Genomic DNA, 18,182 nt, shown 5'->3' with positions numbered 1-18,182 from the left:
AGGATGCAGAGAGGGACGAAGAGTGAGGACACCGTGAGAAGGCCACCAGCTGCAAGCTAGGGAGAGAGGCCTCACCAGAACCTGACCACGCTAGCGCCTTGACCCTGGGCTTCCAACTTTCACAACTGTGAGAAATGCTGTTTAAACTGCCCAGTCTGTGGTACTCTGTGAAGGCAGCCTGAGGAGACTTGGGACAGTTGAGGAAGAACAAAGTGGAGGAGCAGAAAGCACAGTGTGAATCTGGACTGCATTTCGTTACTTCCAAAGCCCAATAATACTCCCGTGTTGGCTTCAAACATTAGGATCCTTAGTCTCCCGTGGGTTTAAGCAAATTCAAATTGGGTATCTTTCATTTGTGACAACATAGCACACTGGGCTTCTGGATAGCTGGAAGGTCATCCATAAATGTAAAAAACCTTAAAACCATTTCAGAAGGAAGCACAAAATGTTTCACCTCTGACTTTTATGAGGTTTTTGTATTTTTTTTAAATGTCAGGTTTTCCATGATGAGTATTATCAAGATATTATATACTACAGTGGGAGATTATTAGGACATCTGAGTTTTACCTCTCTTTGTTACTGGCCTCACCACTCTGGACCCATTTCCTTCCTATAAAAGTTCTGCTCAAAAAAATTCTGGTATCACCAATGACTGACCTCATCGCATTAAGTGAGGTAAAATGGCCACACTTTCCAGAACGATTTACCATCTGTAGACTATTTCTTCCAGTACTAACATCCCACACACTCCTTGACTACCACCACCCCACGGGGCCCAGCTCTGCACCACGTTATCTTTTCTGTGTCTGTGTCTTGCTCATGTGGTTGTTAGCTTTCTGGTCTTGCTCCTTCTCCACTCTTCCAGGTGTGTGCTACCACTGTCCTTCCTTCTTCCTTCTTTTTGGCTGAGGTTTACATGGGCATGTTGGTGATGACTCTACAGAGAGCATTCGAGGTATGGGCGACTCCCACAGCGAACCCCAGGGACTCATCTGAGGAGGGAACTTTAGGCTGCCCAGAGGCCTTTTTGGCTCATTAGTTCCCAAAAGAAATCAAGGGCTCAAAGCCTCGTATCAGATTTGTTAACATCTGCTTACCGTTAATGGACCGTAAGACGAAAAAGAGGCCCCGAAGACTGACAAAGTTATGAGAACCACAATGTTTCCCAAAAGTCAGGAGGCTCTCCCCCCTTTTTAATAGACGTAAGCTTATTGATGGTTAACACATAACCTATCTTACATAGCACTGATCTTTTGGTCACCAGTAATCTATCTTTGTTCCAGTAAGCTGAGTCAAGTACCAATGTTGCACTCCACCTTATTTGGTTCACTCTCTTTACAGTTCCCAAAACATGGGACACCTGCTAGTGACCTTATTCTTTCCAGATGAAAGACTGAAGGTGAATTATCACAGCTGATTTTCAGATATTCTTTGCCTTGTGTATGATATACATCTGAATTATCTCTGGCTTCCTCTAACAATTTAAAACTCAGAAAGAATGTAAAAATAATAACAATTGTAAACCATTCTCCCTAACGTAGGAGCACAAGTAATAGCATACCAAACCACGACAAAGATAGCAGTGAGGGTGGGAAAAATGTGATTAATAGAATTAAGCAGAGTTTTGAAACTTCCTTTTTTAATTAAAAGCTTGTTTCTTTTCAAATTCTAATGACCCTCAGATGCATTTTAGAAATAGCGATCACAATCATGTCTTCTGGATTGTGTAAGGCTGCCTTGAAATGAACACCTGGAAAGAAACTGAAAAGAGTGGTTCCTTTCTGAGTTGCACAGAGGCGTCTGTCAATCCTGTTGCACATACATGGGTAAAAGCAGAAATGCTGCCTCACGCTAGGCCAGACCATGTCAACCTTTTCCACCTAACCAGCTTTAACCCCATTCTAAAAATGCTTATTCTACTGGTCTCCATGGGCTGGCTAATCTGTGTACAGACCCTCAGGTGAGGTAACTCAGGCGCCCAGGAAAACCACGCAAACCCAGAATGCTAGCGGGAGAGTAGCACTATCACAGATATGCCCAAGAAACCATCTCTGAGACTATTTCAGAAAGGACAAGGATGACCTCTGAAGACAAAGATCTACCCATTTAATAAAATTTCCGAAACCCAAACCAAATAAAACACAACCATGGCAAATCTAAATTACAACACTTTATTGCAGCATCGGCAAAGGTCAGATTTCTGAAGCTGGTGAAGATCGGGCAGCATTTCCATGTGAAATGTTACAACTTTACAAGTTTTGTTCTTATTTAATTCTACATGCAGAAACTGAAACATGGTAAAAGAAAAAAATGCAAAATAGCTAGAAAAAAAAAGATGTAATCAAGTTGTAGCATACAGATGTGCTCTTTAACTAAATTTACTATGCCTATCGGAAAGCAAACGAAAGACAACTATCCTAATAAATTAACAGATTGCCAGAAACAGACTAAGAACCCTCATTTCTATTTAGTGGGGGGGAAAACAAAACAAAACAAAACAAAAACAAACGCAAAATAAAAGCTCTACTGTTTCCATACTTTCTTTAAAGACAGAGGCTGTAAACCCATGAAGGTCAACAAAATCTTCTGATCCCCTTTCCTTGTTGTCCTTCATCCATTTTCTGTGACATGCTGATTGGTACGCTGTTTGTTTTCTATGATACTTACAATGGGCTCAACTCTCCCTGTTCTTGGGCTGGTGTCAGATTCCTCTAAGCCATCTGAACTCCTGCTCTTTGTGTAGTAGAAGTCTTCACATTTTTCTTTTACCCTAGTAGGCAATTTTGTATTACTGACTCTGATGGATAAAACTGATTTTTCTCCCTCATCCCTTGTTCCTCTTGAAACAAATTCCTAAACAAAAGCCTTCCTGGTGGATTATCTGGTATTTGGTTATCTCTCATCATTTTGTTGTCCTGCATGTAAGTTTTTACTAGAAGGTTTTACTGCTTGCTCTATACTTTTCTACTGCAGTCCTGGAGCCCCCAAATGTATCTTCTTCCAACATGGGATATTCAATTCAGAGACACTGTAACTCAAATCAAATTTAAAACTCAAGTTCATTTCCCCCATACCATTACCATCACAACCGTTTCTTCTCTGGTTCAGTCATCTCGTTGACGCTCTTCTTGGTGTAACTGCTCTGTAGTCAAGTTAACCATCTCATTTCTTGACCGCCATTCACAAGAGAAGAGTAACCCTCACGTGATTTCCATTACAAAAGGCCTTTACGCCTTATCTGGAAGCTTCGGCTTGTTCCGGTGTTGGCAGAGGCTGCTGTTCCCGCCTCACGGCCCCAGCCTGTCCCAGGTTTGGATTCGCAACTCTCTAGACCGACATGCTGAGATGTGTCCACTGCTCTCATTCAATTGCTGGAGGACTCCACTATCCACAACATCAGATACAGGACCTAATGAAATGACACGTGCTGCTGGATCAACGTCTCCTGGAGGCACAAACAGGGCAACGTTAAAAAGAACTAGCACTGAGGGCAAACTTCTGGCAAGAAAAGGCCCCCTCAACACCACCAACTGCTGTTTCCTGAGGTGTCCCAGGCAAATCGGTGCTTCTCAAAGAGCACACAAACTCCTACTGGACAAAGAAACAACAGGAGCAGAGGGGCACTAAAACAAGCAATTCTGACAGAGATCAGACAGGTGGTCCTGGAATCTTGCCTGTAACTACCTTCTAAGGTGCTGAGTGCCTAGGGTTTGTATAATAGTTGAACTGTGTCCACCCCACCCCCCAAATCCGCATGTTGAAGTCTAATGCCAGGACCTCAGGATGCAACCTGATCTGCAAAGGGTCAGTGCAGATGTAATTAGTTAAGATGAGGCCACACTGGAGTAGGACAGGCCCGTAATCCAGTGTGACTTCCTAAGGAGGGGAAATTTGGATACAGATCATTCAGAGGGGGAATGCCAGGTGAAGATGGAGGTGCAGGGATCGGCAGTGCTGTGGGAGCCGAGGGAGGACCCTGAACAGACTCCCCCTCACAGGTGTCAGGAGGAGGCAAGCCTGCAGACACCTGGCACCAAGACGAGGAGTTGGCCACCATCACCCAGCGGGTGCTGCGTCCTCCGGCAGCACTAACAGTTCACTGCTCACAAGAGAAGCTTATACGAGCAAGAAACAGATTTCAAAGAATAAGATGCGAATATGGCGAAGTGTATCTTCAGCTCGATATATCTGTAACTGGACTGAACTGAATGGAACAAGGTCAGTAACACAAGTATTCCCTGAGAGAGTGTCTCTCCTAAAGTCAAGTCAAATGGTCTAAAATAGAATATTTTAAATAAATACAATAAATGATGGGAAAAAAATGTCCAGTCTTTTTTTTTTTAAGACTTTATTTGACAGAGAGACATCAAGTAGGCAGAGAGGCAGGCAGAGAGGGAGGAAGAGAAGCAGGCTCCCTGCTGAGCAGAGAGCCCGATGCAGGGCTCGATCCCAAGGCCCTGAGATCATGACCTGAGCCCAAGCACATCTCCTTAAGATGGATTAAAAGAAGTCCTAAAGTATAACACTCTACTTGAAGTGTCATTTGTATTTCAGCAGCTTTGACATCACCTGAGAGATGTTAGAAATGAGTGAAAACTAGCAGTTTAATAAAAGTCATGAAAATTAAAATACATACTTAGGGGCACCTGGGTGGCTCAGTTGGCAGAGTGACTGACTTTTGATTTTGGCTCAGGTCAGGATCTCAGAGCCGTGAAACCAGCCCTGCACTGGGCTCCATGCTGGATGTGGAGCCCACTTGGGATTCTCTCTCCCAACCCCACCCCTGCTCGTGTGGGTACTCTCTCTAAAAAAAACCCAAAAAACACAAAAAACAAAAAATAAAACCATATATATATAATTATATGTATATGTATTTTAAAGTTTAAGGAGCACTGGTTTAATTCATATGAATTTTAGCACAGAAACTGTATCAGCACTAATACTTGCCAAAGATGTGAAGTTTCACAGTATTTTCAACACTGGCAGAGTGGAAAACAACCTTTTCTGCACTGGTTAACTGTTTTACTAGAATGTTATTACAATTTTAATGCATTATAAGCAAATGCCTATCCTTTGTTAGGGTATCACTGCCCAGTGAGAAGGGCTGCAATTTTAATTCAAGCCTATTTTAAGGATCACTTGTGATTAGAAAAATTTTAAATCATTATAATTAATGCCTGGGAACCTATCAAAATCTGCTTTAATAACCAGTGTCCAAATGAATTTCTCCTTATCTGCCATATAACATGGACAATATTAATAACTAATTTTTTTTTAAAATAAATGGTAGCCAAGTTAAGAGACAAGTTGAAAACAGTTTCTCAGACCTGACTCAAGTTTTCTTCCCCCTCCTCTGTTTAGGAATTCATCTCACAGCACATTCTTCCTAAGGGATCTGATGAACCACTGCTCTAGATACACATCTTTCTACTGTCTGGCCCAGTGTTAAAAATAGAAAATAAATAAAGAGGTGCCAAACCACCAGGAGACTCCACCCCACCAGTTATGTTCCTTCAAATGACTACATTTCTTCACTTAAAATTTGTTTTAAAAAATGGCAAAGAACATTTGGTCAAAAACTTATGTTTGCATGACTGCTTGTTCTTCTCCCATGCTCACTCATGCCTGTATTATAAGACCACCGTAATATTTTACGGAAAGCCATTTTTAAGAATGATGGATAAGTTAGCATTTTTTATTAAGTTATGACTTTAAGAAGAGATTTTGAAACAGGAAGAGACGGTAGCTCAAGAATTGGACTTTCACAAAATCAGGAAATGAGAAAAGAGCTAGGGGACAGAGCTTAGGGAAAAAGTTTATTAAATTACTAAATACAGATTTTTCAACATTTCTCTGTCCATTCAACAAATATTAACTGAGCATCTACTATGTGCTAGGCCCAAGAGCCATGGAGGATTTATAACAGAAAACAAGATAAGGCTTCACTTCTGTCCTCAATCTTCAGTCTCACGGGGAATATAAAGACAAGTTAGTAGGTGATTACACAGGACAAAGTCTGTGGAAATACAGGGCAGCATATATGCACCTACTTACGTCAGACTTGAGACTATCAAGTAAGATGTGAAGGAAGAACAGGAGATTTCCAGACGAAAACACGAGAAAGTTCCAAACAGAAAACATAACTAGAAGGACTTAAAAGGCCAGCTTGGTTGGGAGTAGAGGAAGAGAAAGAGATAAAGTCAATAAGGTAAGTACAAACGCCACCCCCCTCCCCCAATAATGCAGGGCCTTGGTTACTAAGTTTAGGAGTTTGGACTTTATCCTACAAGCCATGAGGAGCCACTAAAGGTTTTAAGTAGAAGAGTTCACCTACTCAGACAGCAGATGGGCAAATTGAGAAAGAACAAAGTGAGTACAGCAAAGAGAATGAATTAGAAGGGGTTGATATTGGAGACTGAGAAGTAATCAGGGGGCTGCTGGCAGCAATCCATTAAGAAGTGACAGCAGCCAGGGTGCCTGGGTGGCTCAGAGGATTAAGCCTCTGCCTTCAGCTCAGGTCATGATCTCAGTGTCCTGGGATCGAGTCCCGCATCGGGCTCTCTGCTCGGCGGGGAGCCTGCTTCCCCCCTGCCTCTCTGCCTGCCTCTCTGCCTTCCTGTGATGTCTGTCAAATAAATAAATAAATCTTTAAAAAAAAAAAAAAAGGGAAGAAGAAGAAGTGATAGCAGCCTGATCTAGGGTGTCTGCAGCAGAGGTAGAATAAAATAGGCAAGTATGAGAGGTATTCAATAGTAGAATCAAAGGAACTGTTAATTAATTAGATATGGAGAATAGTCCAAACTTAAACCTCCTTTTCTAGTGTGGACAAGTGGCCCAGCAGTGCCTCTGCTCGCTGAGCCAGAAAACAGAGGAGACAGACCTGAGGGCAAGAGACACATCTCCTAGGTGGTTGTTTAGAAGACAGGTAGACATACAGTCAGAAACTAAAACATGTGACCTGAGCCACAGCTATAGATGGAAACTTTGTCACAGGAGGGAAGGACACCTCCCACGGAGAGTATGGGGATAAGAGAGGAGGGTCTAGGAGTGACCCTGAGTGACATGAGCGTCTCCAGGCAGAAGCAAGCCCAAAAGGAATCAGGAGACAGGAAGAAGCAGTCAAGGAGGGAAAAGAAAGACCAGAAGACTGGACAGCTACATAAGCCCAGGGAAGAGAGTATGTCAAAAAAAAGAGGGCCCACGTGCTGAGTGCTGCTGAGGCAGCCTGAAAGAAACAGAATGAAACACTGGGAGGTGGCTGGGGGCTGGGGTGAGGGGGCAGTAGACTACAGTCAGCCAGACCAGTGAGAGGTGAGGAAGAAAGAGCACATGGCCAATCCTTCCAAGTTTAGTTAACTAGGGGCTGGAAGGAGGGAAAAAAACACAAGTTAACAAAGAGAATTCTGATAAACAACTGAATAACTGGTAGCTAAAAGGCATACCTTTGTGTTCATCTATTACACATCAGCATATATAAATTTACATGTTTTCCTATTTTTTTTCCTATTGCTTAAGAAATGCCTGGTACTTAATAAACTTTCAATGACTGTTTAAATAATTATATGACTTGGACAAAATCAGCTCTTTCAAATACCTATACTTAGTTTTCCCACTGGACTATAAGCTTGAGCATAAAGACTTTGTCTTTTTGTACTTCTTAATTTGCCATAGTGTAGGACTGAGCCCATGGTAAGTGCGGATCGAGTGAAAGCTAAGGGGGGTAAATCGTACCGCAAGTATCAAATATGTATCAAATGTCATAGTTACCAATTCTTAAATCCATCCAAACATTTAAAAATTGGGAAAAACTAGGAAAATGCACTATATTTGCATTACGTGATTCAAGAAGGGATTAGGTATTAATAGAAATCATGCCATTCAGAGATGTGAAGCTATAATACGTAAGGTGAAGTTGGTGGAAAACATCAAGATAAAAATATTCTAATAGATCTGTTTGCCAACCAGGAGACAAGAGAAAAAGGCAGTATCAAAAACACTGATATATATTCAAAGCTCTGTAAGAAAATGTAAAACGCAGAAAACGAAAATTTTCGTGGCTTGTTAAAACTACCTAGCTTCGGGGCGCCTGGGTGGCTCAGTGGGTTAAGCCTCTGCCTTCGGCTCAGGTCATGATCCCGGGGTCCTGGGATCGAGCCCGGAATCGGGCTCCCTGCTCAGCAGCGAGCCTGCTTCCTCCTCTTTCTCTCTGCCTGCCTCTTTGCCTACTGTGATCTCTCTCTGTCAAATAAATAAATAAAATCTTAAAAAAAAAAAAAACTACCTAGCTTCTACGTTTTAGTGGCAATAAAAGGTTTTACTAAAGGACTTTAATGAAGCTTGGATAATTAAAAATAACCTAATATCTTGCGCCTCATTAGATGGATTTGTACATCAGTCCTAGCTTGGATTTCTAAAAACATTACACTCACTAGATGTTAAAAAACAGACCCCTAAACTGTCATGACAAACCAATGTGTTAACCCATAATCTGACTAGAGCTGTCTCAGCATATAGGTCAAAGAGAAATGTTACCAGGTACACACAAACACAGAGTGCGTACAAGACAGAGACTTATACTTCCCCAGCACTCCTGTCACAGTAATGAACTATTCTGCTCCCTATCCCTAGCACACTCCCTCCCATACCCACCTTGCCTGCCACCAACAGCAAGGTGACATCCTGGGCCTACTGTCTGTCCTTAGGCTAAAACACCAATACCCTGAAGGAGATCAGTAAGAGCAGCATGGCCAATGTTATCTTTGATTATAACCTGACCACAAGACAGAATATTGAGTTAATGGTATGGGTCCTTAGATCAGATCCCGGAAAAACTTAAAGTAATTTTCTCCCTTAAAAGAAGATGAATAAGGTCTTATTGGCAATCTTCTATGTGAAATTCCTTACATAATTATAATTATTTCACTTTAAGCAACTCAAGTTTAAGCAGAACTGGCATGGATCCCGGCAGGACATTCTATAATTAAAAACAAACAAATACCTCAAAACAAACTCAACCTGCAGGCTTAAAAGTCTAGGAAATAGGTTTTGAGTTTTTGCAAATATTATCCAACACTGGCCTGAAATCCTAATAGAAAAGTGTGATTTCTCTCAAACTCATCTATAACTAGTCATCTCTGTGAATGCAGAAGTGAAAATTAAAGAATCCAAAAAAGTCCACTCACAGAGTGAAAGCCAAGATCAATGTGGCTGAAATTAAAAAATAAAAAAACTGTAATTATTTCATAAATGTTTTCTTTTCTCAAATATCTACAACTCAAAGACTTTTCTATGTTGCTAAAAATTAGGCCTCTATCATTAAGTATAATCCAAAACTATCTAATTTATTCATACAGACATCATGAAAAACAAGTAACTAAAGGAGGAAAAAAAAGAGAGACCATCTTACCTCCCACCAGTCTTAAAGATTAGATCCGCATTAGGTGCTCCCTTTGGATGTTGGTAACGAGGCCGCCGCTCCCGATTGGTGTTTGCTGGAGCTGGGCGCTGGGCAAGAGACTGCAGCATTTCTGTACATAGGAGCAAAACAGAAAAAGTGGTTAACTGTGGTAAATGCACTCCCCTCCATGAAGCAAATAAAACCCTAGGACATCAAGTTTTTTAGCTCTGTCAGGTAGGTGATTAAAGAAAAATAACCATCACATAGACTACAATGATTAAGAAGTTCTGAAAGAGCACACCAAGAGAGGCGACACACTCTTTAAGCATTTACTATCCAAGATTCCCCGTACTGTCAATCTGGCCACTACATAAGTGTGAGGCGGTAAAACAGTATGAGAAGCAGTCTAGTTCAATAGCTACAAACATAGCATCTGGAGTCAGACAATTTACTGGTTCAAATCCCAGCTCTGGTACTCACTAGCTATGAGACTTCCGGTTCATTTCCCTAAATGTCAATGCAGGTAATAATAAGCACTTATCTCTTGGAATTGTGGTGAGGCTTATGTGCTTTGTAAAAGTACAGAAGTCAGTGCCCAGCCCCTAGTAGGCACTTCTGCTGAATGTTAGCCATTACTACTGACTGTTAAAAATGTTGGGTATCTACCAGAAGAGATTCTAGAACGATTCGAAGATAGAAAACCAAGTATTTATTTACTTAACAATCTCTCTTGCACAGAAAGCAGTCTGTCAATACAGTGCTATATAATAAACAGTCATGTTATGGCTCTAAAATCTGGGTGCCAGAGAAATGCCAAGAGGTTAGCTAATGAGGTTCGTGGATTCTATACATGAGGTTCCAGTTAGTTGAAGAGTGTTGGGTACATCTGCACAAAACTAGAATCTTAATTTGAGTATACCTTCAAATCCGAAGAAGCATGGGGTCCTCGAGATAGGATTCCCAGACAAATGAGATTATAAATATGTAATGAATTAATTGTTCACAGATGACTGGCAACATGAGGCAATTATGCAAACATAGCTCTAAAAGAGTACAGAATCTAACCTGAATTATGGAGCTGGCAGAATATGATGAAAATGACATTGTTATTTTGCAAGTAAGTGAAGACAGAATGGAATATAAAAGCAATTTCTTTTTTCTTTTTTTTTTTTTTTTTTTAGATTTTATTTATTTATTTGACAGAGAGAGATCACAAGTAGGCAGAGAGGCAGGCAGAGAGAGAGGAGGAAGCAGGCTTCCCGCGGAGCAGAGAAGCCTATGTGGGTCTCGATCCCAGGACCCTGGGATCACGACCCAAGCCGAAGGCAGAGGCTTAACCCACTGAGCCACCCAGGCGCCCCAAAAGCAATTTCTTAAGTTTAATATTTACAAAGATGACATGAAAAGGAGGAGAGTGTAAAAAACCCTGATATTCTATATTTTAAAAACCCAAAAAGCATAAAACTTTTCCACTTCTGTCTTATAAAGGATTATTTACCTTGATAATCTTCTTGCTCTTGCCGCTCATTGATATCTAAAGTGAGCTTTTTCATTCTCATCCTTTCTTCTTGTTCTGCCTGTTGCTGGTTCCAGTGATTTGCAGCAAGTTGGGAAGACATCGGTACATTAAGGATCTTAAACTGAGAAAAAATAACAAAGAAATAACAAATGGCTTGAGAAAATCGAAGAAAAACAATTTCAAATAAAATGCTAAGTAGAATTTTAAAAATTTAGAAAAAATAATGTCTTTCCTCTAAGTCTAATAAAGACAGTATCATCCAAGAACATAAAACAGATTAATAGTCTTAATCTTCTAGAGACAAACCCACTCAGGTTGGCTAGGAAGTGGAAGACTATCAAGTTCAATCTCAAGAAGAGTAGAAGCTCCTCTTGCCTACATTGTTTAGAAACACTCAATTAGCAACAGGGTATCAACTTCCATCAAAAAGACCTTATTATGTATGGGTAATTGTCAAAAAGGCTTTTTATGCAAGCTGTAACCTGCATCCTTTTTATTTCTATCCTCTGGAACCAGTTCTGGCCTCCCCGACCATACCACAAACAAATCTACGCGATCTTTAGTATTGACACACCTTCTTACTTCTAAAGATAGAATACAGGAAGAGTTAAGAAACTACCCTGTAAGATCTATCTATGAAATGCTTTTGTTTTTAGCAGGATGTCTCTAGTTAGGATTGTGCAACATATACAAACCTAGACAGAAGCTATGAGTTTAAGAGCTCCCCGGAAATCGTTGAGTAAGTTACATAACTATCTGAACACAAAAAGGAAATTCTCTCTGCTGGGGATAATGTGCACACCTCAGTTAAGAGAACTTCTCAAATACTCTGGATCAATGGCATGCCTGATGAGGAAAGAAAGGACATCAAGACCTGTGCTCAGGATCCTCTCTCTGGTGGGTCTATGCCATTTTGAATGCTTATATCCTTGAATTAGTAAAGCTTAACACTGTTTAAGTCTGACTCATGTGAATCTGATCAGACAATCTGGTTCTTCATATTATCTCAGATGTCCTCTCTTGATACTCACTTTTATATGATGCACTTTAGTCAGTTAACATTCCTCTTAAAATATAATACCCAGAACACTAAATGCACCAGGCCAGATACACTAAGGTAAAAAATATTAAGTGGGGGTATGAAACATCTACAAACCCAACTAACTGCATTTCATTTTTATCACAGTAGATAACCAAGTATCTCCTATTTCAAAATACAAATATATTTAAGGTAGTCCATTTGGCTACCAGCTTAGCAGACTTTACCCATTCTCCCCAATGAGATTAGTTTGACTTAATGTGCTCTTAGTGGTCAAAGACAGACTTTCTGAAACTACCCCTTTCTATTTTATGAGTTCAAAACCATCTTTTAAAGAAAAAAACACATACACATTCAATCAAGAAAACCTCACTGCAATCAAGATAATGAGCATGTCCATTACCTCCAAAGACTCCTCTGTCCCTCTGTAACCCATCTTTTCCTCTACCCCAACCCCAGGCAATTACTATTTCTGTCACTACTGATTAGTTTGAACTTTCTAAAATTTTATGTAAGTTGAATCATACAACATGTATTTCATTTTGTCCAGCCTCAAAATTCCCACAATGATTCTGAGATGCATCCATGTTGCTGCGTGCATGAATAGTTTGTTCCTTTTTATCGAAGAGCAGTACTTCTTTATATGAACATACTGCAATCTGCTTTACTTGTTGACAGCACCTGGGCTTCCTATTTTGGATTATTACAAACACATTTACAAATGTTTGTGTGGAAACAGGTCTCCAGTTTTCTTAAATACAAAATGCTAGTAAAGAAAAGCTGGGACTAGCTGGTGTATTTTTAAATTTTTTTCAAGTAAGCTCTATACCCAAAGTGGGGCTTGAACTCATGACCCTGAATTCAAGAGTCACATGCTTTACCAACTGAGCCAGCTAGGCACCCTGTGGTGTGTTTTACTTTTTAAGAAACTACAAAAATATTTCCCGAAGTATTTGTACTACTTTACATTCCACTAGCAGTGTAAGAGAGTTCTGGTTCCTCCACACCCTTGCCAATACTTGGGATGGCTTATCTTTTTAATTTTTTTAAATTTTTAATTTTAGCCATTCTAGTGAGTATACAGTGGTATTTTTACTTTGGTTTTAATTTTCATTTTCCTCATGACTAAAATCATCTGTTTCAAAATTCAATCTAGAATTATGCTAAAAGGTGATATAAGTTTACTGGATTGTACAGTTTTCAGAATGTATTTTTCCCTTGCTCTTTGAACAAGGAAATTATTTGCCCATTAGGAACCTTTCGACTACTACCTCAATATGAAAGACTTTCTAAGTTTAACGACAACTGCTCTATAATTACTTATAGAAGTTATTTCAGTCTTTGAGGATATAATTGGTTTTTAACTAAAGACTGGGACTCATTTAAAGTAGATAAATTATCCCTTTCGACACTATCTAATTTTACCCGATCTTCAACTTACCAACTGCCAGGATGAAATCTTCCTTGTTGATAAAAGCAAAAGTGAATGGTTGGTTCGTTCCCGCCCCCACCTGCCTGGCCCAAAATCTCTCCACAAACGGTGGGATTACCCTTCCTTGTTCTTATGATCCTGAACATAGCATTTTAAAAAGTACTTCCTCTTGTCAACTATACTTCAATTAAAAGAAAAAGCATTTACACATCCTCTACATCTCCTTTAAAAACTGCTAGCTGTGGACTGTTTATGGTCTGACGATAGTCCATTTTCTCTTTCATCCACAATTATGATTCTGTGTTTTTCCTGCCCCTACCCCAAACTTCCTTTCAGTTCCACATTACAATCAGTGCTTTCATGAAATATACACTTGCCAGGCAGTGCTGCAAAGAAGACCATGGATTTTTGTGGTCAAACAGATGAGGTTCACAGCTCAGGCCTACTATATATTAGTACAATTCGGCAAATCACTTAAGAACACTCTTTCTCTCAGCTATAAAATGATATCAAGACTATCTTTTAGGGTGCTGTAAGAATTAAGTAAGATAAATATGTACAGTGCCTAGGACACAGTAGGTTCTCCATAAATATTACCTATTAATAATGCATCAAAATAACAAAGTACAGAATAATAGTCACCCTCATTAGTTACTATACAGCTGAAACCAAAACTGCAGAAAAATAAAATCACAAGTCAACTAAAACATCACTTTCTTAGCAGAATGACACTGACAACCACCAAGTAGAAACTGAAGACCTTAACTACTTCTGTCTACTGTCCTGAGGCCTGTGTAGTAGTCTACATCAGGAATGTGTCAGTATCAGATGGGACTTGCCCCAACTGTGTCTTATTTCCACTAACAAAAACAACTGAAACGAAGTTAAAATGGTCATCATTCCTGCTAATAAATCTTTTATTTTTCACAAATCAAGAAGACGCACAAAAAATAAGTTAATGAAAAAGTTCAGCTCAAAGTAACCTTTCTGCCAGACTCTTTACATGTTATTTAATAGGTGAAACAAAAACCTCATAATAAATTTACTCTTCCTAAGCAGAATTACTGAGATGTTGCATTAATTCATAATGAAATTTTAAATTTCCAGCACTATACGTGAAGAAAGCATTCTGTTTCACCTACATTCCCAAATCCAGGTACTATAAACTACTGGTAGAGAAAAGCTGATTAAAACAGACACTACAGGGGCGCCTAGGAGGCTCAACTGGTTAAGCGTCTGCCTTTAGCTCAGGTCATGATCCCAGGATCCTGGGATAGAGCCCAGCATCAGGCTCCCTGCTCAGCGATGAGTCTTCTTGACTCTCTCCCCCTGCTTGTGTCCTCTCTCTCTCTCTCTTACTTGCTCATTCTCTCTCTCAAATAAATAAAACCTTAAAAAAATAAATTGTTAAAAAAAAAAAAAAAAAAAAAAAAAAAAAACAATCCAGACACTGCAAACAGAAGTGGGCCCAATTATTATGACAGCAGAAGCAGGTATATGAAATTCAGGAAGACCACAAGAATGAGGACAATTTCCAGAATGATGACTTAAAGCAATTTTCCAATCTTCTCTTAACAGAACAATTGTGAAATCTGGTTAGCAGATATATCAGAGATACAAATACTCTAAATAAAATTTAACCTGTCAGTATAAATCAATAAAGACAGAGCATTAGTTTTAAAGATATAATTACACATAAAAGAACAATGTCTGAAATAAAGTAGGAATTCAGTATGTTTTAGCTGTTACTGTTATCACAATTACTTTCTTATTTTTATTATAAATAAGAAATCTGGGCAATGCTGAGTACTGTCGCAGTGAAATACAAGATACCTATTAGGTTTCAAGAATCACAACTACATTTTAAGTCACTCTCTGATCCTAGTATCAAGATGCCTTATTTCAGATAAGGATAAAGAAAGGTGAGGGGCGCCTGGGTGGCTCAGTGGGTTAAAGCCTCTGCCTTCAGCTCAGGTCATGATCCCCGCATAGGGTTCTCTGCTCAGCAGGGAGCCTGCTTCCTCCCCTTTCTCTCTGCCTGCCTCTCTGCCTACTTGTGATCTCTGTCAAATAAATAAATAAAATCTTTTAAAAAAAAAAGGTGAAAATCTGAGTTTCTCAAAGTAAATTATACAGACTCTAATATTACAATGCTCTTACTTATTCAGCTAGCTGCTTTTCCTTAAAAGCTTTACAAACTGGTTTTAAACATGTGTAGATATATGCAAACACAGAGTGACATGCTACTGTTTCACAAAATACTCAGGGCAAAGCGGCCCAATAAGAAAGGCAGACAGATAATTTCTTGAAATCACAAGCTGCAATTCAAAGATGCTTCTATCTGTTACCACATTAACACACTCAGAGAGAAAACAGGGTGGCCGTTTTTTTCCCCTTTCTGGGTTTCTGGTAGTAACATTTAAACTGTCCTTCATAATTCAGTACTAAAGAGATGAATAATGATGGTACTTACCACACTAATAAAACATTATAAAAGAAATTTCATAATGATTTGATAAAAAATATGAAAAATATAGGCTTCTATTCATTTATAAGACTGACTTGAGATAAGTTCTACAAAAGAAAATGTTCTGAAATCCTTAAAAAGGATATAAAAGAGAGTAATAAATACAGAGAGCACAAGAGACCAATTTCCTGATGCCACCATCACCAACTGATTTTACTGTAAAGCTGCCAAAACATTTTTAAAAGAGAGTTACTACTTTATAGCAAATTAGATGACAAAAAGACGAAAGTCTTTTAAACTACATTTTCTGGAATGCAATAATTGCAATAAAGGTGACTTAGGCTGTATTTTAAAGCTATTTCATAACTGCAGCTGAAACTGAAATATACACACACATAACCCCAAGTATCAATTGCTATAGTCAAAAGATATATAAAGCAAATGATGACTCCTTATAAATATTAACTGCAAAAAAATGGGTTTACGATTATATATAAAAAATATACTGTACATTTGTTTAGAGCAGTCAAAAAAGTTCTTTAAAACATTATATAATGGTTCTATTAAAACTTCTATCTTAATAGCCAAAACATCTTATTTCAATCTCATTATTCTAATTTATAAATATTTAAATCTAGAAAAATAAATTATGAATAGCATTATCCTCTTTTCTTTTCAACTACTCATTTCATCAGTACCTACTTTTATTTTCCTAATGACTACAGAAGAAAGTTATTTCTTAGCAGAAATCTGGTACACAAAGAGATCATTCACTTAAGAACTAAAGATTCCTATAAGGCAAAACATTTCACATTTCTAGAAAAACCGTTACATAAGAAGGGCCAACACCCAAAAGTTAAATAAAGAAATAAAAATCAGAACAAAGTAACTTTCTTTTTCAGACCACAAAATACCAGTGATGTTTCTTCAAATAATGTTCCTAAAACTGAACATTTTCCAAAATTCCAAATAAAGTTTATGAGTTGAAAATTTACTTATTAATCAAGTACTCTGAGCTCTCACTTCATCTTGCTAATATATTTTTAGTAAAGTTCAATAAAAATGTTTCCTTGAAAATTAAAATTTCACATTTTAAGAAATAAAAATTTCCACTCCTCATTTTGTATAAAGTTATATGGGTTATAACAGTATATAATCTATCTACTTTAAACCAAAAATATTCCTTCTAAAAAATAAACAAGTTTTACTTCCATCGATACTATTTAGAATTTAGGACTGCTGAAAAGAATTTATTTTTCAAAGCTCAGAAGTTTCTTAGCTGTGGTTTAATTTATGCCTGCATATCCTAAAAAGGTCAAAAGGTATCTATGAATTGACAAAGTTAAAAGGAATTTACACATGTGCCTCAAAAAAGGGAGGGACAAATGATGAAAATGGATTTAAATCTTGTGCAATTTGATCTTCACAGAAAGATGTTCCTAAGCCCCCTTTTAGATAAGAAAAATGGTTTGGGCCACCTGGGTGGCTCGGTCAATTAGGCATCTGACTTCAGCTCCGGTCACAATCTCAGAATACTGGGATCGAGCCCCATGTGGTGGGGCTCCCCACTCAATGGGGAGTCTGCTTGTCCCTCTGCCCCCACCCCTCAGCTCATACTCTCTCTCAAATAAATAAATCTTAAAAAAAAAAAAAAAGATTAAGAAAAATGTTTCAAGAAGTATGCCAGTAATACAAATGTTCAATAGCTGCTCTGGAATGGGAACCAAGGCACATCTAACTGAAGTCGCCAAGTACTGCCCTTCACAGTAAAACAAAACAAAAAACAAAACAAAAACCCTCTCTTTTGGGCCCAGAAAATCTGGTGTGGGGTAGGGGAGGAGCTAAGAGCTTTTAAAGAAAACAGGGAATGAAGCAGACCTAAAATGTAATGACTGAAATAGGATAGTGAGCCTCAGAGAATGTAGTAGTCCCTAGGAAAGAAAAGCAGAAACTCTGGGCTTTGAGAATCCTAGGAACGGTGATGAACTAGCAGTTTCAGGTGCTCTGAGAGCAGTTTTGCAAAGATCTTGATTCAACACCAAGTTTAGGGTCTTGATTAGAAAAAACCCTTATTTTTCTAGGGACTGAGTGGAGGATGGGGTAGGGGGGAATTGCCAGAGTTCAAACCTGGCCTGAGGGTGGGTGAAGGCAGAGCTCCCCTAAATGCACAACAACCCCAGAGGCCAGGATGGAGGAAAGGCCATGACTGGAAAAGAATTATGAAGGCAGTGTTTGGAAGACACAGTAGTGCTCTGAGCCTGAGCCAAAGTTAACTGCTGACATACAACATGATGTGAAGCCTTCTCTGGCCCTCCTTTCCAGGGTTCT

At 38.9% G+C, this 18,182-nt stretch overlaps 1 protein-coding gene across 3 annotated transcripts in view; it reads right to left on the bottom strand.

Annotated features, from left to right (window-relative positions):
* Positions 1 to 2,157: 2,157 nt before the first annotated feature.
* The window catches only part of UPF2 (UPF2 regulator of nonsense mediated mRNA decay), a 115,507-nt gene continuing 99,482 nt past the window's right edge, over positions 2,158 to 18,182 (bottom strand). For 2 of the 3 annotated variants that reach the window (XM_047740860.1, XM_047740861.1), the window contains 3 exons: positions 10,896 to 11,037; positions 9,407 to 9,527; positions 2,158 to 3,445 (listed from right to left, as the gene is read on the bottom strand). In XM_047740860.1, coding sequence (XP_047596816.1) covers positions 3,436 to 3,445; positions 9,407 to 9,527; positions 10,896 to 11,037 — 273 coding nt within the window. In that variant the 3' untranslated portion in view covers positions 2,158 to 3,435. Of the gene's footprint in view, positions 3,446 to 9,402; positions 9,528 to 10,895; positions 11,038 to 18,182 lie in introns of those variants that run through there. The other variant, XM_047740863.1, reaches the window with a different exon arrangement.

The sequence above is a fragment of the Lutra lutra genome, chromosome 8, assembly GCF_902655055.1.
Source record: "Lutra lutra chromosome 8, mLutLut1.2, whole genome shotgun sequence".
In the NCBI taxonomy this organism is placed as follows: Eukaryota; Metazoa; Chordata; class Mammalia; order Carnivora; family Mustelidae; genus Lutra; species Lutra lutra.
The sequence above is the reverse complement of the archived record's forward strand: the minus strand, read 5'-3'. Positions and strand labels throughout refer to the sequence as shown.